This window comes from Salmo salar, chromosome 29 (genome assembly GCF_965601325.2).
Source record: "Salmo salar chromosome 29, fSalSal1, whole genome shotgun sequence".
Lineage (NCBI taxonomy): Eukaryota > Metazoa > Chordata > Actinopteri > Salmoniformes > Salmonidae > Salmo > Salmo salar.
This window is the reverse complement of record NC_138319.1, coordinates 1,593,388-1,614,981: the sequence shown is the minus strand read 5'-3', so window position 1 is coordinate 1,614,981 and position 21,594 is coordinate 1,593,388. Positions and strand designations below refer to the sequence as shown.

At 40.0% G+C, this 21,594-nt stretch overlaps 1 protein-coding gene across 3 annotated transcripts in view; it reads right to left on the bottom strand.

The window, feature by feature from the left end:
• Nucleotides 1-5,630: 5,630 nt before the first annotated feature.
• LOC106590032 (N-chimaerin) overlaps nucleotides 5,631-21,594 on the bottom strand; it is a 44,302-nt gene continuing 28,338 nt past the window's right edge. For 2 of the 3 annotated variants that reach the window (XM_014180521.3, XM_082970643.1), the window contains 6 exons: nucleotides 14,163-14,336; nucleotides 13,893-13,970; nucleotides 13,382-13,519; nucleotides 13,172-13,277; nucleotides 9,799-9,928; nucleotides 5,631-5,806 (listed from right to left, as the gene is read on the bottom strand). In XM_014180521.3, coding sequence (XP_014035996.1) covers nucleotides 5,690-5,806; nucleotides 9,799-9,928; nucleotides 13,172-13,277; nucleotides 13,382-13,519; nucleotides 13,893-13,970; nucleotides 14,163-14,336 — 743 coding nt within the window. In that variant the 3' untranslated portion in view covers nucleotides 5,631-5,689. Of the gene's footprint in view, nucleotides 5,807-9,478; nucleotides 9,929-13,171; nucleotides 13,278-13,381; nucleotides 13,520-13,892; nucleotides 13,971-14,162; nucleotides 14,337-21,594 lie in introns of those variants that run through there. The other variant, XM_014180522.3, reaches the window with a different exon arrangement.

Below are 21,594 nucleotides of genomic sequence, written 5' to 3'. Positions count from 1 at the left end.
CCGCCAGTGTCTCTTTTGGGTCACTGACGGTCCCAAGCCCAGATAAAGGAGAAGGGTTGGAATTGTGTTATTAACAAAACAAGAATAGACAAAAGAAAGTTCATTTGGAGTTCTAAACATATTTAGGGTGTTTTTTACTCACTTTGTCTCTCCCACGACGTTATTCCTCTCTCCTACAGCGTCCATCACAATTACATGCACATGGTCAATTATGCAAATTAAGCGATGACGTCAATTAGCGACTTTTAGGACAGCCAATTGCTACTTGGCAATGTGACAAATAAAATTTGATTTGATTGATTTGATCATGTTGAGGCTACACAGTTTGTTTACATTGCTTACAAACTAGTAAAACAAGCTCAACAGTTGAACTAGGTTCACGAGGCATCTACACGTTATATTCTTGAAGAATCAAAGAGTATGTCATTCATTTAAAAGTCTATAAATGGATGTAGCAACTGCAGATTGTCCCTTCAAGACTAGGAATCACCAAGATCTTCCTTTGCACAACGTCACATTTGTGAATCGCCTAGACAAGAAAAACCACACAGCCATTTTCCAATCAAGGAGAGGCGTCACAAAAACCAGAAATACAGCTAAAATGAATCACTAACCTTTGATGATCTTCATCAGATGGCACTCATAGGACTTCATGTTACACAATACATGTATGTTTTGCTCGATAAAGTTCATATTTATATCCAAAAAAACAATTTTACATTGGCGTGTAATGTTCAGAAATGTTTTGCCTCCCAAAACTTCCGGTGAATGAGCACATCAATTTACAGAAATAGTCAACATAAACGTTGATAAAATATTCAACTGTTATTCAAATAATTATATATACACTTCTCCTTAATGCAACCGCTGTGTCAGATTTCAAAAAAGCTTTTCGGCGAAAGCAAACTTTGCAATAATCTGAGTACAGCGCTCAGATATCAAAACAAGCCATACAGTTACCCGCCATTTTGGAGTCAACAGAAATGACAAAAATTACATTATAAATATTCACTTACCTTTGATGATCTTCATCGGAATGCACTCCCAGGAATCCCTGTTCCAGAATAAATGTTTGTTTTGTTCGATAAAGTTCATCTTTATGTCCAAATACCTCCATTTTGTTCACGCGTTCAGTCGAGTAATCCAAATCCACTGTGCTCTCGCTGTGAGTTCAGACGAAAAGTCAAAAAAGTTATATTACAGTTCGTAGAAACGTCAAACGATGTATAGAATCAATCTTTAGCATGTTTTTATCATAAATCTTCCATAATATTCCAACCGGACGATTCCTTTGTCTTCAGAAATGAAAAGGAACACAACTAACTCTCACGTGAGTGCGCGCGATTGAGCTCATGTCATTTTCTCAGTCATCTGATTACAATGGCTCTTATTCTCTCCCCATTCACAGTAGAAGCATGAAACAGCGTTCTAGACTGTTGACATCTAGTGGAAGCCTTAGGAAGTGCAAAATGACCCCACAGACACTGTGTATTAGATAGAGAATCACTCACAGACATCATTCAAACAGTTTTAGAAACTTCAGTGTTTTCTATCCAAATCTACTAATAATATGCATATCCTACCTTCTGGGCCTGAGTAGCAGGCAGTTTACTACGGGCACGCTTTTCATCCCGACGTCAAAATACTGCCCCCTACCCCGATGAAGTTAAGTAGCTGAATGTATCCTCGTGTCTCCTCCCCCCATAGAAAATTACTGGTTTCCAGTAGTTTCATTGTTTGAGGTAGTGCCTAGTATAACTGATCCGTTAGTGTTTGTACTTAACCTGTTATGGCTAGGGGGCAGTATTTTCACGGCTGGATAAAAAACGTACCCGATTTAATCTGGTTACTACTCCTGCCCAGTAACTAGAATATGCATATAATTATTGGCTTTGGATAGAAAACACTCCAAAGTTTCTAAAACTGTTTGAATGGTGTCTGTGAGTATAACAGAACTCAAATGGCAGGTCAAAACCTGAGAGATTCCTTTACAGGAAGTGGCCTGTCTGACCATTTCTTGAACTTCTTTGCCATCTCTATCTTTTACAAAGGATCTCTGCTCTAACGTGACACTTCCTACGTCTTCCATAGGCTCTCAGAGCCCGGGAAAAACCTGAATGTCGTCATCCCAGCCCCAGGCTGAAACACATTATCGCCTTTCTCAAGTGACCGATCAAGGGACTGTGGGCTTAGGCGCGTGCACTGGCCGCCCCCGTCTTTGTGATTTTTCCTCTGTTTGCCGAAAAGGAGATTCCCGGTCGGAATATTATCGCTTTTTTACGAGATAAATTGCATAAAAATTGATTTTAAACAGCGGTTGACATGCTTCGAAGTACGGTAATGGAATATTTAGAATTTTTTTGTCACGAATTGCACCATGCGCACGACCCTGATTTACCATTTCGGATAGTTTCTGGAACGCACAAACAAAACGCCGCTATTCAGATATAACGATGGATTATTTGGGACCAAACCAACATTTGTTATTGAAGTAGCAGTCCTGGGAGTGCATTCTGACGAAGACAACAAAGGTAATAACATTTTGGTTATAGTAAATCTGATTTTGGTGAAGGCTAAACTTGCCGGGTGTCTAAATAGCTAGCCCGTGATGGCTGGGCTATGTACTTAGAATATTGCAAAATGTGCTTTCACCAAAAAGCTATTTTAAAATCGGACATATCGAGTGCATAGAGGAGTTCTGTATCTATAATTCTTAAAATAATTGTTATGCTTTTTGTGAACGTTTATCGTGAGTAATTTAGTAAATTGTTAGTAAATTCCCCGGAAGTTTGCGGGGGGTATGCTAGTTCTGAAAGTCACATGCTAATGTAAAAAGCTGTTTTTTGATATAAATATGAACTTGATTGAACAAAACATGCATGTATTGTATAACATAATGTCCTAGGTGTGTCATCTGATGAAGATCAAAGGTTAGTGCTGCATTTAGCTGTCTTCTGGGTTTTTGTGACATTATATGCTAGCTTGAAAAATGGGTGTCTGATTATTTCTGGCTGGGTACTCTGCTGACATAATCGAATGTTTTGCTTTCGCTGTAAAGCCTTTTTGAAATCGGACAATGTGATTAGATAAAGGAGAGTCTTGTCTTTAAAATGCTGTGAAATAGTCATATGTTTGAAAAATTGAAGTTTTTGTATTTTTGAGGAATTTGTAATTCGCGCCACGCCTATCATTGGATATTGGAGCAGGTGTTCCGCTAGCGGAACGTCTAGATGTAAGAGGTTAAACATTTTAATTACACTATCCCGCCACAAGTCCCACTTCTTCGCTCGAGGAAGGCAGTTTTGCCATGGTTTGGTATAATCTTTAGGGCTCTATCAAATCTGTGTTCCGGAGATTGTGGAAGGAAACGGAATACAAACATTAAAACAGAATTCAACAGTGTTCAAAAATGTATTGGACTTGGGCAAATGAATAATTTTTATACTAAATGAATCATAAGACCTGAACAAAATGCATCAGTGATTCTTATTTTCCTGCGATTTCCTTCCATGTGTGTGTGGTGCGAGGGTATGTCCACACTTTGTGTAGCCGTTATCGATGATGCTAATGATAACCGTCTTCTGGTAGAGATGGGAAGGCTTTCCCAAAAACCTTCTCAATTAAATGTTACTACAAAGTAGCCTACAGTATGCCTACCTGCCAGAATTATATGATTATTTGCATCAATCCAGTGGCCATTTGTTTAGCAAACCCTGCAATCACGAGTGCTACAGACATGTTGAGAGCAAAAAAATAAAAAATAAAAAAATAAAAATAAAAACGGGGAAAAACTGAAGACAAACAAATGTTGATTTTATAGGGCCCTACATTTTCGCAGATTATTGGTGGTGGGCACCAATATTGATAATTCGATAGGAATCTAATATTTTGATAGCGATATGAGCAAGGCATGTCATGATATTGGTTTATTCTTCCTGTTAACCTACACTGTTATGCCAAAAAAAGCATATCTGACTGATCCTGTTTGCATAAAACCCTCTCACAGACCTTGTTACAGGCTTAGCATACAGTCGTTCCTCCTTTAAAAGTTGCAGCGTACTGCGGCGCAGCTTGCATGGTGCCGCAGAATTCTATGGCATGTTATTTAAGTGTGAACCACTGGTACCATTAAATGGTAGTTAGTGCTAGTTTGACCACAAGAGGGCAAGTGCTAGTTTGACCACCAGAGGGCATCTTTGAGAAGCATTTGATAGCCATCAATAATGGCTGTACTAGAGAATGCAGGCACGCGGGAGATCGTGGTTCAATTCCCCGAGAGCGGAGGAAGAAGTAGGCTGTCCTTGTAAATAAGAATTTGTTCTTAACTGATTCCATATGTGTTACTTCATAGTTGTGATGTCTTCACTATTATTCTACAATGTAGAAAATAGTAAAAATAAACCTTGGAATGAGTAGATGTGTCTAAACTTTTGACTGGTTCTTGCTTAATTAATTTGATTAATATTGTGGTGTTTCTATTCCAAGAAAAAGAAAAACCCTCTGTGTTTCCATTAGGATGGAATGGAAAATATGTACAACGTGACGGTCGGGGGTACAGTGCCTGGCTATTTAGCTAAATAAATCCAGTCTCCTACGGGCACGTGGGAGACCGGGGTTCAATTCCCTGATGGGGAAGAAGGAGTGGGCTGTCCTTGTAAAAAATAATTTGTTCTTAACTGACTTGCCAAGTTAAATAAAGGTTACACTAAGAGAGTAACATTTCTACACCCTCATTTTCAAATTCTAGTCTAACCAATACCCAAACGGAGATTCAGTGAAAATAAAAATCTCATTGATTTATCAAGACCAGTCCCCATGCTTGTCTCAGAGCAGCCCACAACGGTGCTAAAATAGTTGTAGGCAATTGCTTCAAATCCTATTGCTTCTAACTTCAATATGCTCTTTAAATAAATAAAGACCTACACCACTTTTAGCAGCACTTTACTCAACACTAGTGAGACTCATGTCGCTTACAGTAGGCCTACAGTATATTGAAAAATATGTGACTCTCCGCCAATAATTACATAGAGGATTGGAGGATATTTCTGTAATTCAGTCATATTTATTCCCATAGTAATTCATTATGGATTCATAACTAAATAAACATTGGTTGTTTGAAAGAGATGTCATTATTAGTTACATTGTTTTAGTTTGAATGTGCAGACTGGCACTAAGAACAGAACACCGGGAACCGCTCCTTAGTCAGCGCCATTATTAGCGCAATGCACCCTGAAGTGGTGCCAGTGTGGCGCAGTGGGTGGCCACCCCCTCCCCCCCTTCCCCATGGGCTAGGTCAGTCTTCTGTGTGCGGCTCTGCGGCCCACCCCGTGCCCTCGTAACTTGAACCCTGCGCGCTTTCAGTGGATATAGCTGGAGAACTGCAAGGCAGCCCATTGTGCGCCACTCGGGAGCCATGACCAATATATATTGTCCTGCTAATAACAGGGTTAATAATATGTGAGAATATCCAATGGGCTTTTATATAATTCAAAATTATTAATAATAATAATCACTTTGTTTTGAAAATAACAATATTTTGGATATGATTGTCTTCAAATAACAAAATGGGTGAGAAAAATGCCATTCTTGAACATGGGGTGAGATAGTAAATAATTTGTAAATAAAGCCAGTTTGTTATTTAGAATTATTTATTGATGTTTTTAGAGGGTGAGAAACCAAAAACCTACAGTCATCTCATGGGTCTCCCAGTCGTGGCCAGCACAGGTATTGAACCAGCATCTGTAGCAACACAGCTATGCAGTGTCTTAAACCGTTGCGCTGTACAATGTAATCGGTCGGGAGTGGCCTACAGTAAGAACAAAATACAAGAATAAAAAACCTTAGTGTAACAAGTTTTAGTAGGTAATACTGAAGTCGTGCACAATTATCAGTTTCTATTTAGGTTTATGTCACCCATTCATTGTCAGTTAGAGACACAGTAGGACCCAAAAGCACAATCAGCGCTCTAACTCCCCCTTGCGCTGGTCTGGAGCAATGAAGTGGTGACATAGAGTACCTTACTAAACCACAAATACACAATGTTCAATCACCCTTCTACGGGCTTGGCCATTAAGATTAAGGGCATCATTATGTTCCACAAAAAATGTGATATACCTGATCAAGTGTATTTGTGGTCTATGCTATGTAGGAAAAACAAAATGAGCTCTGAAAACAAGGATGGCAGAACACAGGAGTAATATCAGAACCCTTGACCAGAGAAACCCTGTTGCTGCGCATTTCATGGAGGCTCGTCACAACATTAACTCTTTGAGATACATTGACATCGAACGTGTTAAGACTTTTAGGAGGGGCGGAGATACTGATAACTATTATTGAGAAGGGAATTGTATTGATTCACCGTTTGTGTACTAGGTCTCCTAGAGGTTTGATATCAGACCACTTCTTACCTGAATGTTACATTACTTTGATTTATTTTGCCTTCCAGGTTACCCACTTGGTCATTTTGTAAATATATATTTTCTGGAACCATTACATGCACCCATCTCATTGTTATTTAATTATTGGAGATATACACATGTTTTTTGCACCCACCATGCGTCATGTCTGCAATGGCCATGTGAAGTGAAATGTGTACAGTCATGGGCAAAAGTTTTGAGAATGACACAAATATTAATTTTCAAAGTCTGCTGCCTCAGTTTGTATGATGGCAATTTGCATATACTCCAGAATGTTATGAAGAGTGATCAGATTAATTGCAAAGTCCCTCTGCCATGCAAATGAACTGAATCCCCAAAAAAACATTTCCACTGCATTTCTGCCCTGCCACAAAAGGACCAGCTGACATCATGTCAGTGATTCTCTCGTTAACCCAGGTTGACGAGGACATGGCTGTGGAGATCACTCTGTCATGCTGATCGAGTTCAAATAACAGACTGGAAGCTTCAAAAGGAGGGTGGTGCTTAGAATCATTGTTCTTCCTCTGTCAATCATGGTTAACTGCAAGGAAACACGTGCCGTCATCATTGCTTTGCACAAAAAGGCTTCACAGGCAAGGATATTTCTGCCAGTAAGATTGCACCTAAATCAACCATTTATCGGATCATCAAGAACTTCAAGGAGAGCGGTTCAATTGTTGTAAAGAAGGCTTCAGGGCGCCCAAGAAAGTCCAGCAAGAGCCAGGACCGTCTCCTAAAGTTGATTCAGCTGCGGGATAAGGGCACAACCAGTACAGAGCTTGCTCAGGAATGGCAGCAGGCAGGTGTGAGTGCATCTGCACGCACAATGAGGCGAAGACTTTTGGAGGATGGCCTGGTGTCAAGAAGGGCAGCAAAGAAGCCACTTCTCTCCAAGAAAAACATCAGGGACAGACTGATATTCTGCAAAAGGTACAGGGATTGGACTGCTGAGGACTGGGGTAAAGTCATTTTCTCTGATGAATCCCCTTTCTGATTGTTTGGGGCATCCGGAAAAAAGCTTGTCCGGAGAAGACAAGGTGAGCGCTACCATCAGTCCTGTGTCATGCCAACAGTAAAGCATCCTGAGACCATTCATGTGTGGGATGGCTTCTCAGCCAAGAATAAAGAATGGTACCAACACATCCTCCGAGAGCAACTTCTCCCAACCATCCAGGAACAGTTTGGTGACGAACAATGCCTTTTCCAGCATGATGGAGTACCTTGCCATAAGGCAAAAGTGATAACTAAGTATCTCAGGGAACAAAACATCGATATTTTGGGTCCATGGCCAGGAAACTCCCCAGACCTTAATCCCATTGAGAACTTGTGGTCAATCCTCAAGAGGCGGGTGGACAAACAAAAACCCACAAATTCTGACAAACAAGCATTGATTATGCAAGAATGGGCTGCCATCAGTCAGGATGTGGCCCAGAAGTTAATTGACAGCATGCCAGGGCGGATTGCAGAGGTCTTGAAAAAGAAGGGTCAACACTGCAAATATTGATTCTTTGCATCAACTTCATGTAATTGTCAATAAAAACCTTTGACACTTATGAAATGCTTGTAATTATACTTCAGTATTACATAGTAACATCTGACAAAAATATCTAAAGACACTGAAGCAGCAAACTTTGTGGAAATTAATATTTGTGTCATTCTGAACTTTTGGCCACGACTGTATATTTTGGGATGTGAACACTCAGTGTGTTTGACCTGACGAAGATCCGTTTCAGATCGAAACGTTGTCAATAAAGCGGTGAATTGGGAGCTTTAACAGTGTGCAGGCCTTCTTGTTCTATACTAGTATTTTTCACTAGCCCAACGCCTATGTTTTTAAGGATGCGCGTATGACCAAACTTTGATAGGCAGATTTACCTCAACATTAACTTCCCACTGTTGAAACTTTCAGAATGTTAAAATGAAAACACTACTTTTACTAGTCACTAATGCTGTTGATATTAATACAATCAATCAATCAAAACTACCACTACAACGGTTGCTACTACTACTTTTAGACAGCTAAAGAAAGCACACATTTTCTTCAGGAAATGTACAGTTTAAGTTATTTTGCCATAGTCTGACCAGGGAATAAAGGGACACAGACACTGGGGCGGCAGGTAGCCTAATGGTTAGAGCGTTGGACTAGTAACCGAAAGGTTACATGAAGTATTACATGAAGTAACCGAAAAGTTACTAGTCTGACAAGGTAAAAATCTGTCTTTCTGCCCCTGAACAAGGCAGTTAACCCACTGTTCCTAGGCCATCATTGAAAATAAGAATTTGTTCTTAACTGTCTTGCCTAGTTAAATAAAGGTAAAATGAAAATAAACTTCAAACAACCAAAACAGATAGACAATGTTGATAGGAAGGTTGAAAGGCACCATCACATACAACAATGCTGCAAGGTAAAAGTGGGAGGCTTGATCACATTGGCTGCTCTTTGACAGTAGGGGCAGTGAGAGCCAATTGTGTGGCATGTCATTATAATGTAAATGCTGTGGAGATGTACACGGGACACACCGCTAATATGACATAGTACATTTAAGGCGCCCATTATGGCTTTTGAGTGCTAGGACTACTGGCTGAAATTATATAAATATCCCACTGCATCGCTTTAAAAAAAGTCACCTCAAAAAGGTGTTTGAATGTAAAAGAACATACAAACAACATTAAACAAAATAAAAAAGGTTTTTAACCAATGTTAAATCCAGGTACATTAGTGATTCACAGGAAGAATAAACCCATCATGAAACAATGAGCCACATCTACCAGTACAAGATCAGAGAGAGCAGTTAATGAGTGAGTGTGACCCATGAAGATAGATAGGACTCGTCATGGATATAACCCGTTTTGGCATGGACATTGAGGGCTTACACCATGCTTCTGCCATTTTAAAGTAGTAAAAGTAGCCAACGGGGTGGGGATTCCTATGGGTTGTAGCTTCAATGGCACTGCCCATGCTGTCACAGACGCTATAATGTCAGCAATAAAGATGAGTCCTCTATCTCTTTGGTGTGACCCAATATCTGAAAACAAAACACATACTGGCTATCCAGAAGGAATGTGTGTTCCATCAATTACCCCCGACAGAAATGGGGGGGGAGGTGAACATGCAAAAGACAAGTCTAAGGTACGTGATCCAAACCCAACAGACATCTCTTCAGACAGGGTTCACTGGGAGTGGGAGAGAATGTACAATGGCTCAAATACTCCATTATTATTAAAGTCTTGGTTTAACAAAGGGAAAATATTCAAAACACATGGTCACTTCCTCCTTTCGAAATGATGAGTAAATCACTTATTCAAGATTTAATATTCCTTCATTGTTTGTCATCCCCTTTCAGAACAGAATGTCTTCGTTCTTTATGAGCGTCTCCACCACCTGTCTCTGGTAGCGGATGTCATTGAGTGCCGTCATCGCATCCAGGTCTGGGGCACGCATGAGGGTGGGCCCAAAAACAATGCCAAGGTTTTCTGCATTCATCAGGTTGTCTTTATCATTTTGGGTTACCCTTTGAAGAGGAGCAGGAAAGGGTAACAGCAAAAAAAATTATCATTGACATGCTCATTCAAGACCAATGAGTTTTCTACCATAAAACAATTATTGCCCACTGTTAACATATCATGCCTAGTAAAAAATATGAACATTTAATAATAAAAAAAGGCCTTTGTCTTGATTGCATAAGTATTTGTGCTAAGAATTTCCTTAAGTCACACAATAAGTTGCTACACAAATATTTACTCATTTTAATCACTAGAACCGCCATTGGCAGATGGTCACTGGCATTTGATTTTGTAATTAAAATAAGGCAGGAGGTTGCAGATCCGGAGGTAACCGTCCCATCCCGCACCCCATGGATCCCATTCCCCCAGAACTGAAGATCCGAATCACGTTGTGCATGTGATTCTTTACGTCTACTTTACGCACACATTTTTGTGGTCACCCTCCACATTTCTTACTGTCAATCGTGAATGATAATTCTTCAAGTTTTACCACTGAAACATCCATGCAGCATCTGCATGCCGATCTCCATCAGTTTCATGGGAATATATATTTAGATCTTCAATTATGTAGGCCTACAGTGTTGCTTTAATTATGTACAGTGAGCAAATTTTAGAGCAGATGGTGTTAACTGTAGCATACCTGTGTTTTGTTTCAATAAATGCACATATTTTGTCTATTGGCACATGCTGCTGAGTTTTGGCCGCATGAGAAAAAAGTGACCATTCGCACAATCATCCTAAAATCTCATAAGAAATTAGTACAGTACGTTATACTATGCTATTATTGGGGCGGCAGGTAGCCTAGTGGTTAGAGCGTTGGACTAGTAACCGGAAGGTTGCAAGATCGAATCCCCGAGCTGACAAGGTAAATATCTGTCGCTCTGCCCCTGAACAAGGCAGTTAACCCACTGTTCCTAGGCCGTCATTGAACATAAGAATGTGTTCTTAACTGACTTGCCTAGTTAAATAAAGGTAAAATAAAAATAAAAAAATATTAGGTTCTGTAATATCATTATGTGATCTTGTAGACATTTATTCAGCTTTGATCCAACTTTATTAAACAAGCATCATTCGCCAGAGTAGCCTGTTCTCTGGGCAGCTGAACGAATAGAGCAGAGACTGTGCAAAGTAGAGAATCCAGCACATGCGCAGATGCTTCGGACCTTTAGCTTTCGTGAAGATGGGTACAGAGAAGATAGGACTGCAGCCACTCCATTAAAATAAATCTGCAATATCATCCTCCTTCCCTGACTTTTCCTAAGTATTTGTTTGTTGTAACACCTAATTGCCAAGACAAACAGCATTGGTACCAACACGCTGATGTGTCTTTCCTCACATCATGATTGAATTTGAAATATCTGAATACGGATCATGACGATGAAGGGGGTGACTGAATTTACAATGTACAACGAGTAGTTCACAATGGCAAGAAAAACAAAGTGAATAGATGTGCAGACTGTATTGGAGATGCATTAGAATTTGGAACATCTCACAAGTTATTCATATGGAAAAACGTTATATTTTAAATGTTCTATTTTATTGTATTGTATTATTATAAAATACTATAACAGCAGAAATCAATTGACATGGCAGGAATCAACCATTCAACATATGTGCATGCCAGGGACTTCGTTAAGAAAACGTGGCGCTGGAAATTTGACTGGCAACATTTGAATTTACCGGACATTTGAGAAATGTACCAGACCCATATGCATTGGGTGCGTAACCTGATTACAGCGTCCACACACAGTGTTCAGATCAACATAAATCACATTTAGATTATGGCAATTCATCTCAACAGAACATGCAAGTTGAGGATGACGTGTGTCCTTACAGCACACTGAAGATGTTAGAATAACTGTCCACATTTACTTTCTCAGCCAACAAGACCAGCAATGAACAGCAAAATCTATGCATAGGCGGCGCGTGAGTTTAAAGTTTGGGGGAGCAAATGTTCACCATAAAAATGCACCTTTATAATATAAAATACCATGCATCATCACATTTGCAGACTTATGCAAGATAGCCTACTATTTTTAATGTGATGACTCAATCACTGTTTGCAAAAAAAGACCAATCAATGCATGGCTGAGCAAATATAGTGTAAGGGCCTGGGCTATATCAGATACATTTCTTCTTTCTTTGCATGTGAAAAACACATTTCATGCAATTCTAGTACACTTTATATGACTGGAGACGTTAGCAGAATCTTTTTTAATTAGGCAAATTACAGGGTAGCCTACTCTGCTAAAACTGACAAGCAATAAAAATGACTTTGTCCATATAATAGGCCAATGATAAGGGGAGACAGAAATAGAATATGACGTCCATCTAAACTGGAGGAGGAAATTATTGTCCAAAAACAAACTTAAGTGGTACTGACCCAACAATGAGTGTGAATATGCGCAGTGTGTAAATTCATATGGCCGATGCTCTCCGCTGGTGCCAATAAGATAGACTATAGGCCTACTGTTGTTTGGTGAATTAAATTGAACATTTTGATAACTAAAATAATGTATTTTCATTGCTTCTCTTTACAGAAATAGCCATTTGCTTTCCAAACTATGTTTTCCTGCGATTGAATTTATAAATACTGTAATATGCCTGGCTGGGCCCCTGCTTTTCAGTGACAGTTGCAACTCAACAATCATCTATTTTGTATTTGCAGCGCTCGCTGCCTTTCCTTCCGACTGAAGTTAATGATCCTCTGTGGCCAAATCCTGCTTTAGTAGTCCATTTTGAATTATTATAGACAGGAGTAGGCTAATTAGGCAATATCATTTTATCAATTTAATTCAAATTACTTTGGGAAATCTACTATCCCCCAAAGTAGAAAAGTTTACCTACTCTATTGGTCAGCTGGTCGAGAAAGAAATAGCCCAGACAGACTCTGGAAGAGTTGTGGGACGATATATCTCAAATTCATAAAACCAGTAGGCCTAGGTGCCATACATTTTTTTTGAAGCAATGAATCTGATGCAACAGATCAGAACGTTTAGCTTAAAACGTTGATCAACTATTTCTTAACCTTATTAGCGCAGCAATACGCACAAGGCAGTAGGCTAATGGCTGTCAAATGTGCTTCCACCAAGTATTGCTTCAGGGGCGCAAATATTTATGCAATCCAGACGTCTCCAGATGTTTTTATTTTTATTGTTTTTAATAGACTGTACATCTAATCATTGTCTCTTCACATAGACTAGGCACTGTATGCCGGTTTTACCATAATATACAACAATATCTGGTCTCACCTCTTTAAGTGGGCCATGAGATAACACAGTGTTTCACAGTGTGCAGGTGGCAGCAGCTTCAGACCTTCATGATGGGCCTCCAACCGCTTGTCTGGATCCGTTATCTCTAGAACCCGACAAATGCACACAATCAGCGTCTGCAGTACAGGAACCGTAATACATTACACCCAATAACAAAAATTCATAAAATGTGCTAAGTTTAGGACTAACTTGCTGCCTCCATGAACTTTGGGTAAGCGTCGTACGTGATAAGAGGAATAGGTAAATCCCTGAAATACAGTTTCAGTGCGCCAGTGATTATGTTGATGTCTTCATATACATTCACAGAAATGTCCGCCTTTTCACCATCTATTGGGAGACAGAGGGAGGATTTTAACTTGGCTATACAGTTAATTAAAAGATGCCACAAAGGTTGCAAGCATCCAAAAGGATAACTTAGAATTACATAGTTCTGTGGCTGTACAGCCAGTCTAGAGATTATAAACTCAGTTGGCACTCAATGGCAGTTATCAGGTAAGGCCAATCAACAATTAAATAACTGTAATTAATGAACAATGAAATCAGTTTTTGTCGAACCTAGTTCTCCCGAATCTTGCAACAATATCAACAATAGTCCTTGAAAATGCTGTCCAGGCCTAAGTCCAATTGATACCCACTGACTGCCCCACCCAGAAAGCAGGTAACTGAATGAGATACAGTGGCAAAGGAAAAAGGACCTTGCCTCTGTCGAAAGCCAGCTTCACATCTTCAATCAGATCACTGAAGCCTGAGATTCTGTACAGGCCCTCAGACTGAACACCTCCAGTTAGAGGAGGAGGGGAGAGAAAGACAATGACGAATTAAACAGCTTTACATTTTCATCAAATTAACATCTCTCCATTACTCATCAGGAAATTTGAACAAAGTAACATGAACATTGTTACTGGAGGATGTCAAACCATAACCCTATAGCAAAAAAAACATCCCAAGTGGGTCATTTTCTACTGCTCACCTCTAGACTCAATCTCTTGTATGCACATGTCCACCACCATGGGTCGCTTGGAATTGTGGGCTTTTACCAGTGTCGTAAGGTCACAACTGTATACTTTCTTGACATGCTTGAGGTCAGGCTTGCAGTCATTTGGCACCATTTTGGAACACTGCTTGTGGACATTCAAACCACAATCTGGGGAGAAAAAGAGATGGGATTAGCAAAAATGCTGTATCGTTTAATTTAACCTTTATTTAGTCAGGGGAGTCCTGCCTAAATGAAGTCTCATTATCACAATTAAAAACGGAAGGTTGTAGTGGAGCAGCACTAAAGTATTATTCTGTTACAATGCATAAAGACTGTCCTCAATGTTATTTCCAATTGGAGATGAATTGTGTATTTTTTTAATTGAACCTTTATTTATGCAAGCGGTCCCATTGAGACCAGTCTCCTTTGCAAGGGAGCCCTGTATTACAAGAGCATCAAGCAATTACACATTAGATAGAGACAAGTACTTCAAATCAAGAAACAGTACAAGAGTAAGAACCCACTCTATCATGCACATAATTTCTTAAGGTCTCTGATCAATTTGCCCTTAAAGTGGCATTGAAAACTAGAGCATGATGTCAGTTCCGGGTGGGATGCCAAGGCTGCAGGTGTCACCTTGAGCACTCAAGAGAAGAATAGAAAAAGCAAGATCTAACTCCACCCTTAATTATTTCCTAGCTAAAATAAAGCAATGGTAGTTTTTTTGTTGTTGTATTGAGGGCAAATGGGAAAGTGTCGAACATACATTTATTGCTAACTTGCTACGTTATGCCTATTTGAAATAATTAAAGTTTCATAATGCTTAGGTTGTTACAGCCAGTTATGCCAGTGCCAATGTACTTGCATTAGTGAATGCACTTGACATCCTGGCAACTTTGATAAAAATTACTATCGGAGTAGTATTTGTGTTGGCCGATAAAGAACCTAGAATACAGCACACAGGACACGCATGCACCCACAGACAGCAGTCTAAATCCTGTGACGTCAGCTTCTTTCTCAGTGCAAGGTCAGTGGTGAGATGCTCTGATATGATTTGGCATCTTAAGGTCAAGGATGAAAAGGCTAGTAGGCAATGAACTAATGATCACCATGTGATCTTGAGACACACACACACACACACACACACGTTTATATGACAAGCTTCTATCATTTAATTTGACACACAAGTTTTGGTGTTGTTCCTCACAGGCATGGTGCTGCTATGCAGTAGGGGCTAAAGGTGTGTAGTCTTGAAGGAGTAGGGCACAGAAAACTGGTACATGCTGGTAGAGGCTAGCCCACCGAGCACCAGCCCAAAAAAAGTTTCCAGATCAAATCACTCATATCCTTAAGCCGAAATCACATGGGGAGACTCCCGTCAACGGCGTGACATTTGTGTGAGAGTGTAGCAAGCCTCCGTGCCAGGAAAAGCCGTAATAAACAGTTATATTACTCCTTAATATTAGTCTCTCTAGACAGACGGGTTGCTTCCCACAATGCTCCAGCTTACACATCTGTAGAAGTTCCGGCATCAGTTAGGTCAGAGGTGCTAGATAAAAAAATGATTAAAAGGGTTTGAGTGAGAGGTCTAACTGGTGTCTCAAAGTGGCCATACACACACCTCTCCACTCTAATTCCAAAGCACTTTTATTACTAAAGGAAAGAACCTTCAACTTTTTTTCCCCCTCTCCTAGCATTGTCATTGAAGAAATAAAGCAAGCACACTTGTCGTTTTTTGTTTGGAACAAAGCCCTGCATCCCCGCCATCACACAATTAGTGTTGATGTTAGGCGATTAGGCCTGGCTCGCAGTCGGTGTTTCAATTCATCCCAAAGATGCTCAATGGCTTCTGTGCAGGCCAGTCAAGTTCTTCCACACCATTCGATAAACCATTTCTGTATGGACCTTGCTTTGTGCACAGGTGCATTGTTATGCTAAAAGAGGAAACGGCCTTCCACGAACTGTTACCACAAAGTTGGAAGCACAGAACAGTCCAGAATGTCATTGTATGCTGTAGCGTTAATATTTCCACTCACTGGAACTAAGGGGCCTAGCCCGAACCTTGATAAACAGCCCCAGACCATTATTCCTCCTACACCATGCTTTACAGTTGGCACTATGCCTTGTGGCAGATAGCATTCTCCTGGCATCTGCCAAACCCAGATTCGTCCGTCAGACTGCCAGATGGAGTGATGAATCATGCGTCACCATCACTAACATTCACTTGTCAGAGACCAGCCACCCGGACAGCTGATGAAACTAGTGGGTTTGCACAACCAAAGAATTTCTGCACAAACTGTCAGAAACCATCTCAGGGAAGCTCATCTGCGTGCTCGTCTTCCTCACTAGGGTCACTAGGGTCTGACTGCAGTTCGGCGTTGTAAGCGTCTTCAGTGGGCAAATGCTCACCTTCGATGGTCACTGGCACACTGGAGAAGTGTGCTCTTTACAGATGAATTCCGGTTTCAACTGTACTAGGGGCAGATGGTTGACAGAGTGTATGGCGTTGTGTGGGCAAGGGGTTTGCTAATGTCAATGTTGTGAACAGTGCCCCATGGTGGCGGTGACGATATGTAAGGGAAGACCCCCATGAAATGGACAAAAATGAAATGGGAACATATTGGCACTGTACGAAACATATACACAATGTACAATACCACTCATTTGGACGCCATTTCATTCAAAACATATTGCAAATGTCATATGGCAAATCCCAAGTGTCACACAGCAAAAATCCAATAGATGGTGAGCGCGCTCCACCGTGAATTTTCTTATTGCAAATGTTACAAAGCACTTTTATAAGGGGTGATAAGTTTTCGAAAAACTTCATATTTTACTCTTGGGTCTTGACTTGTGTTACACAAGTCAAGACCCAAGAGTAAAATATGAAGTTTTTCGAAAACTTATCACCCCTTATAAAAGTGCTTTCTAGACCGTTTTTTGAAATTCTTTAGATTTTTTTGTCAATTACACATGTATGAACATACTTGTCATATTTTATTAACCTCTCTGGGCTAGGCGGGACGAATTCGTCCCACCTACGTAACAGCCACTTTCAGCCTGTGGCGCGATTTTCAAAACCTTAAAAATCCTATTACTTCAATTTCTCAAACATATGACTATTTTACAGCTATTTAAAGACAAGACTCTCGTTAACCTGTTAGGGCTAGGGGGCAGTATTGACACGGCTGGATAAAAAAACATACCCGATTTAATCTGGTTACCACTCCTACCCAGTAACTAGAATATGCATATACTTATTACATATGGATAGAAAACACCCTAAATTTTCTAAAACTGTTTGAATGGTGTCTGAGTATAACAGAACTCATTTGGCAGGCAAAACCCTGAGACATTTTCTGACAGGAAGTGGATACCTGATGTGTTGTATTACCTTTAAACCTATCCCATTGAAAAACACAGGGGCTGAGGAATATTTTGGCACTTCCTATTGCTTCCACTAGATGTCACCAGCCTTTACAAAGTGTTTTGAGTCTTCTGGAGGGAGATCTGACCGAACAAGAGCCATGGAACGATGATGGCCCATTAGACACCTGGCGCGCGAGTTCATGTTGGGTACCCTCGTTCCAATACGTTATAAAAGAGTATGCATTCGTCCACCTTGAATATTATTCATGTTCTGGTTAAAAAAGGCCCTAATGATTTATGCTATACAACGTTTGACATGTTTGAACGAACGTAAATATATTTTTTCCCCTCGTTCATGACGAGAAGTCCGGCTGGCTTAGATCATGTGCTAACAAGACGGAGATTTTTGGACATAAATGATGAGCTTTTTTGAACAAAACTACATTCGTTATGGACCTGTGATACCTGGAAGTGACATCTGATGAAGAGAATCAAAGGTAATGGATTATTTACATAGTATTTTCGATTTTAGATCTCCCCAACATGACGTCTAGTCTGTATCGCAACGCGTATTTTTCTGGGCGCAGTGCTCAGATTATTGCAAAGTGTGATTTCCCAGTAAGGTTATTTTTAAATCTGGCAAGTTGATTGCGTTCAAGAGATGTAAATCTATAATTCTTTAAATGACAATATAATATTTTACCAATGTTTTCTAATTTTAATTATTTAATTAGTGGCGCTGACTTGACTGCCGGTTATTGGAGGGAAACGATTTCCTCAACATCAATGCCATAGTAAAACGCTGTTTTTGGATATAAATATGAACTTGATAGAACTAAAAATGCATGCATTGTCTAACATAATGTCCTAGGAGTGTCATCTGATGGAGATTGTAAAAGGTTAGTGCATCATTTTAGCTGGTTTTATGGTTTTGGTGACCCTGTCTTTGAATTGACAAAACATTACACACAACTCTTGTAAATGTACTGTCCTAACATACTCTAAATTTATGCTTTCGCCGTAAAACCTTTTTGAAATCGTAAAACATGGTTAGATTAAGGAGATGTTTATCTTTCAAAGGGTGTAAAATAGTTGTATGTTTGAAAAATTTGAATTTTGACATTTATTTGGATTCAAATTTGCCGCTCTTGAAATGCACCTGCTGTTGATGGAGTGCACCACGGGTGGCACGCTAGCGTCCCACCTAGCCCATAGAGGTTAATCTAACCACACTGTCCGATTTCAAAAAGGCTTTACAACGAAAGCAAAACATTAGATTATGTCAGCAGAGTACCAAGCCAGAAATAATCAGACACCCATTTTTCAAGCTAGCATATAATGTCACAAAAACCCAGAAGACAGCTAAATGCAGCACTAACCTTTGATGATCTTCATCAGATGACAACCCTAGGACATTATGTTATACAATACATGCATGTTTTGTTCAATCAAGTTCATATTTATATCAAAAACCAGCTTTTTACATTAGCATGTGACGTTCAGAACTAGCATACCCCCCGCAAACTTCCGGGGAATTCGCTAACATTTTACTAAATTACTCACGATAAACGTTCACAAAAAGCATAACAATTATTTTAAGAATTATAGATACAGAACTCCTCTATGCACTCGATATGTCCGATTTTAAAATAGATTTTTGGTGAAAGCACATTTTGCAATATTCTAAGTACATAGCCCAGGCATCACGGGCTCGCTATTTAGACACCCGGCAAGTTTAGCACTCACCATAATCATATTTACTATTATAAAAGTTTGATTACCTTTTGTTGTCTTCGTCAGAATGCACACCCAGGACTGCTACTTCAATAACAAATGTTGGTTTGGTCCCAAATAATCCATCGTTATATCCGAATAGCGGCGTTTTGTTTGTGCGTTCCAGACACTATCCGAAATAGTAAAGAAGTGTCGCGCGCATGGCGCAATTCGTGACAATAAAATTCTAAATATTCCATTACCGTACTTCGAAGCATGTCAACCGCTGTTTAAAATCAATTTTTACGCCATTTTTCTCGTAGAAAAGCCATAATATTCCGACAGGGAATCTCCTTTTCGGCAAACAGAGGAAAAAATCCCAAAGGCGGGGGCGGTCGGGTCACGCGCATAAGCCCAGAGTCCCTTGATCGGCCACTTGAGAAAGGCGATAATGTGTTTCAGCCTGGGGCTGGAATGACGACATTCTGTTTTTTCCCGGGCTCTGAGCGCCTATGGACGACGTGGGAAGTGTCACGTTAGAGCAGAGATCCTTAGTAAATGATAGAGATGGAAAAGAAGTTCAAGAAATGGTCAGACAGGCCACTTCCTGTAAAGGAATCTCTCAGGTTTTGACCTGCCATTTGAGTTCTGTTATACTCACAGACACCATTCAAACAGTTTTAGAAAATTTAGGGTGTTTTCTATCCATATGTAATAAGTATATGCATATTCTAGTTACTGGGTAGGAGTGGTAACCAGATTAAATCGGGTATGTTTTTTATCCAGCCGTGTCAATACTGCCCCCTAGCCCTAACAGGTTAACGTATTTTTTTTTGCTTGTCCATAAGGCATATGTTTTGTCCATTTGCAATATGATTTCATAGGAAGTCAAAAGTCGAAGTCAAGTCACTTTTTTTTTTTTTTTTTTTGCCAAATGCCATAAGAAATGTCCAAATGCAATATGAAAGTATTGAATGTGCCAAATCAGGATGTTTGTCCATTTGCCATGTATGATCATAGGAAGTCGGTTTCCAAAACCAAAAGTCAGTGAACCATGTCCAAATGGCATTTATACTGCCCAAATGATATATAGCCCTATGTTAAAATGGTGTAAAATAGTTGATTGTTTGAGAAATTTTAAATTATGAGATTTTTGTTGTTTTGTATTTCGCGCCCTGCTATTCCATTGGCTATTGGCGAGGGGTTCCGCTAGCGGATCGTCTGTCCTCAACAGGTTTTAAGGGTTAATGCCAAATGGTCAAGGTGATGCTTGCACAGATCAGGAGGACCTCGGGAATGTTCCTGAGGTCGAATTGTGCTTCTAACCCTAACGGTTCTCCCGCTGTCACCCAAAAGCACCTGCAATTTAGGGCCAGGCTTCATTATGGGCCTACTTTTTTCATGGTCGCTGCGCTCAGACCGAGCAAGCTCCTGTCAAGCGGGGCATCTCGTTGAACTCGGCACAGCCAAGAGATTATGGTAATGCCATTGCATGCTCTGTGTGTCTAAGCCCCGCACTGTGTCACTCCATTCTTTATGTGTGTGTGAGAGTTTTTTCTTTGACATCTGTTTGGAGAAATGACTGTTTTACAGTTCATGAGGGTTGCCGAATCACACATATGAAGTTGTGGAAAGATTGACCTTTTTAACCCTTCGAAACAGCCCCTATGACACCATTTTAAGGCACAGGAAGCTGAAAGTGAACACATATCCTCCTTGGGTTAGGCTCTTATAGAATATTGAGTTTTAAATCCTTACGTTAAGAACTGACTTATTTACAGAGGGTTGAATGAGTGTGTGTTATTTCAGAAAATCACAGAAATCTCGCAGAGCTCCAAAACCCGCCTTAACGGATTCATCTGAACACGCTGCAAATTGGATCTGTAACTCTTTTTTTTTTTACCTCTCTGGGGCAAGCGGGACGAATTCGTCCCACCTACGTAACAGCCAGTTGAATCCTGTGGCGCGATTTTCAAAACCTTTGAAATACTATTACTTCAATTTCTCAAACATATTACTATTTTACAGCTATTTAAAGACAAGACTCTCGTTAATCTAACCACACTGTCCGATTTCAAAAAGGCTTTACAACGAAAGCAAAACATTAGATTATGTCAGCAGAGTACCAAGCCAGAAATAATCAGACACCCATTTTTCAAGCTAGCATATAATGTCACAAAAACCCAGAAGACAGCTAAATGCAGCACTAACCTTTGATGATCTTCATCAGATGACAACCCTAGGACATTATGTTATACATGCATGTTTTGTTCAATCAAGTTCATATTTATATCAAAAAACAGCTTTTTACATTAGCATGTGACGTTCAGAACTAGCATACCCC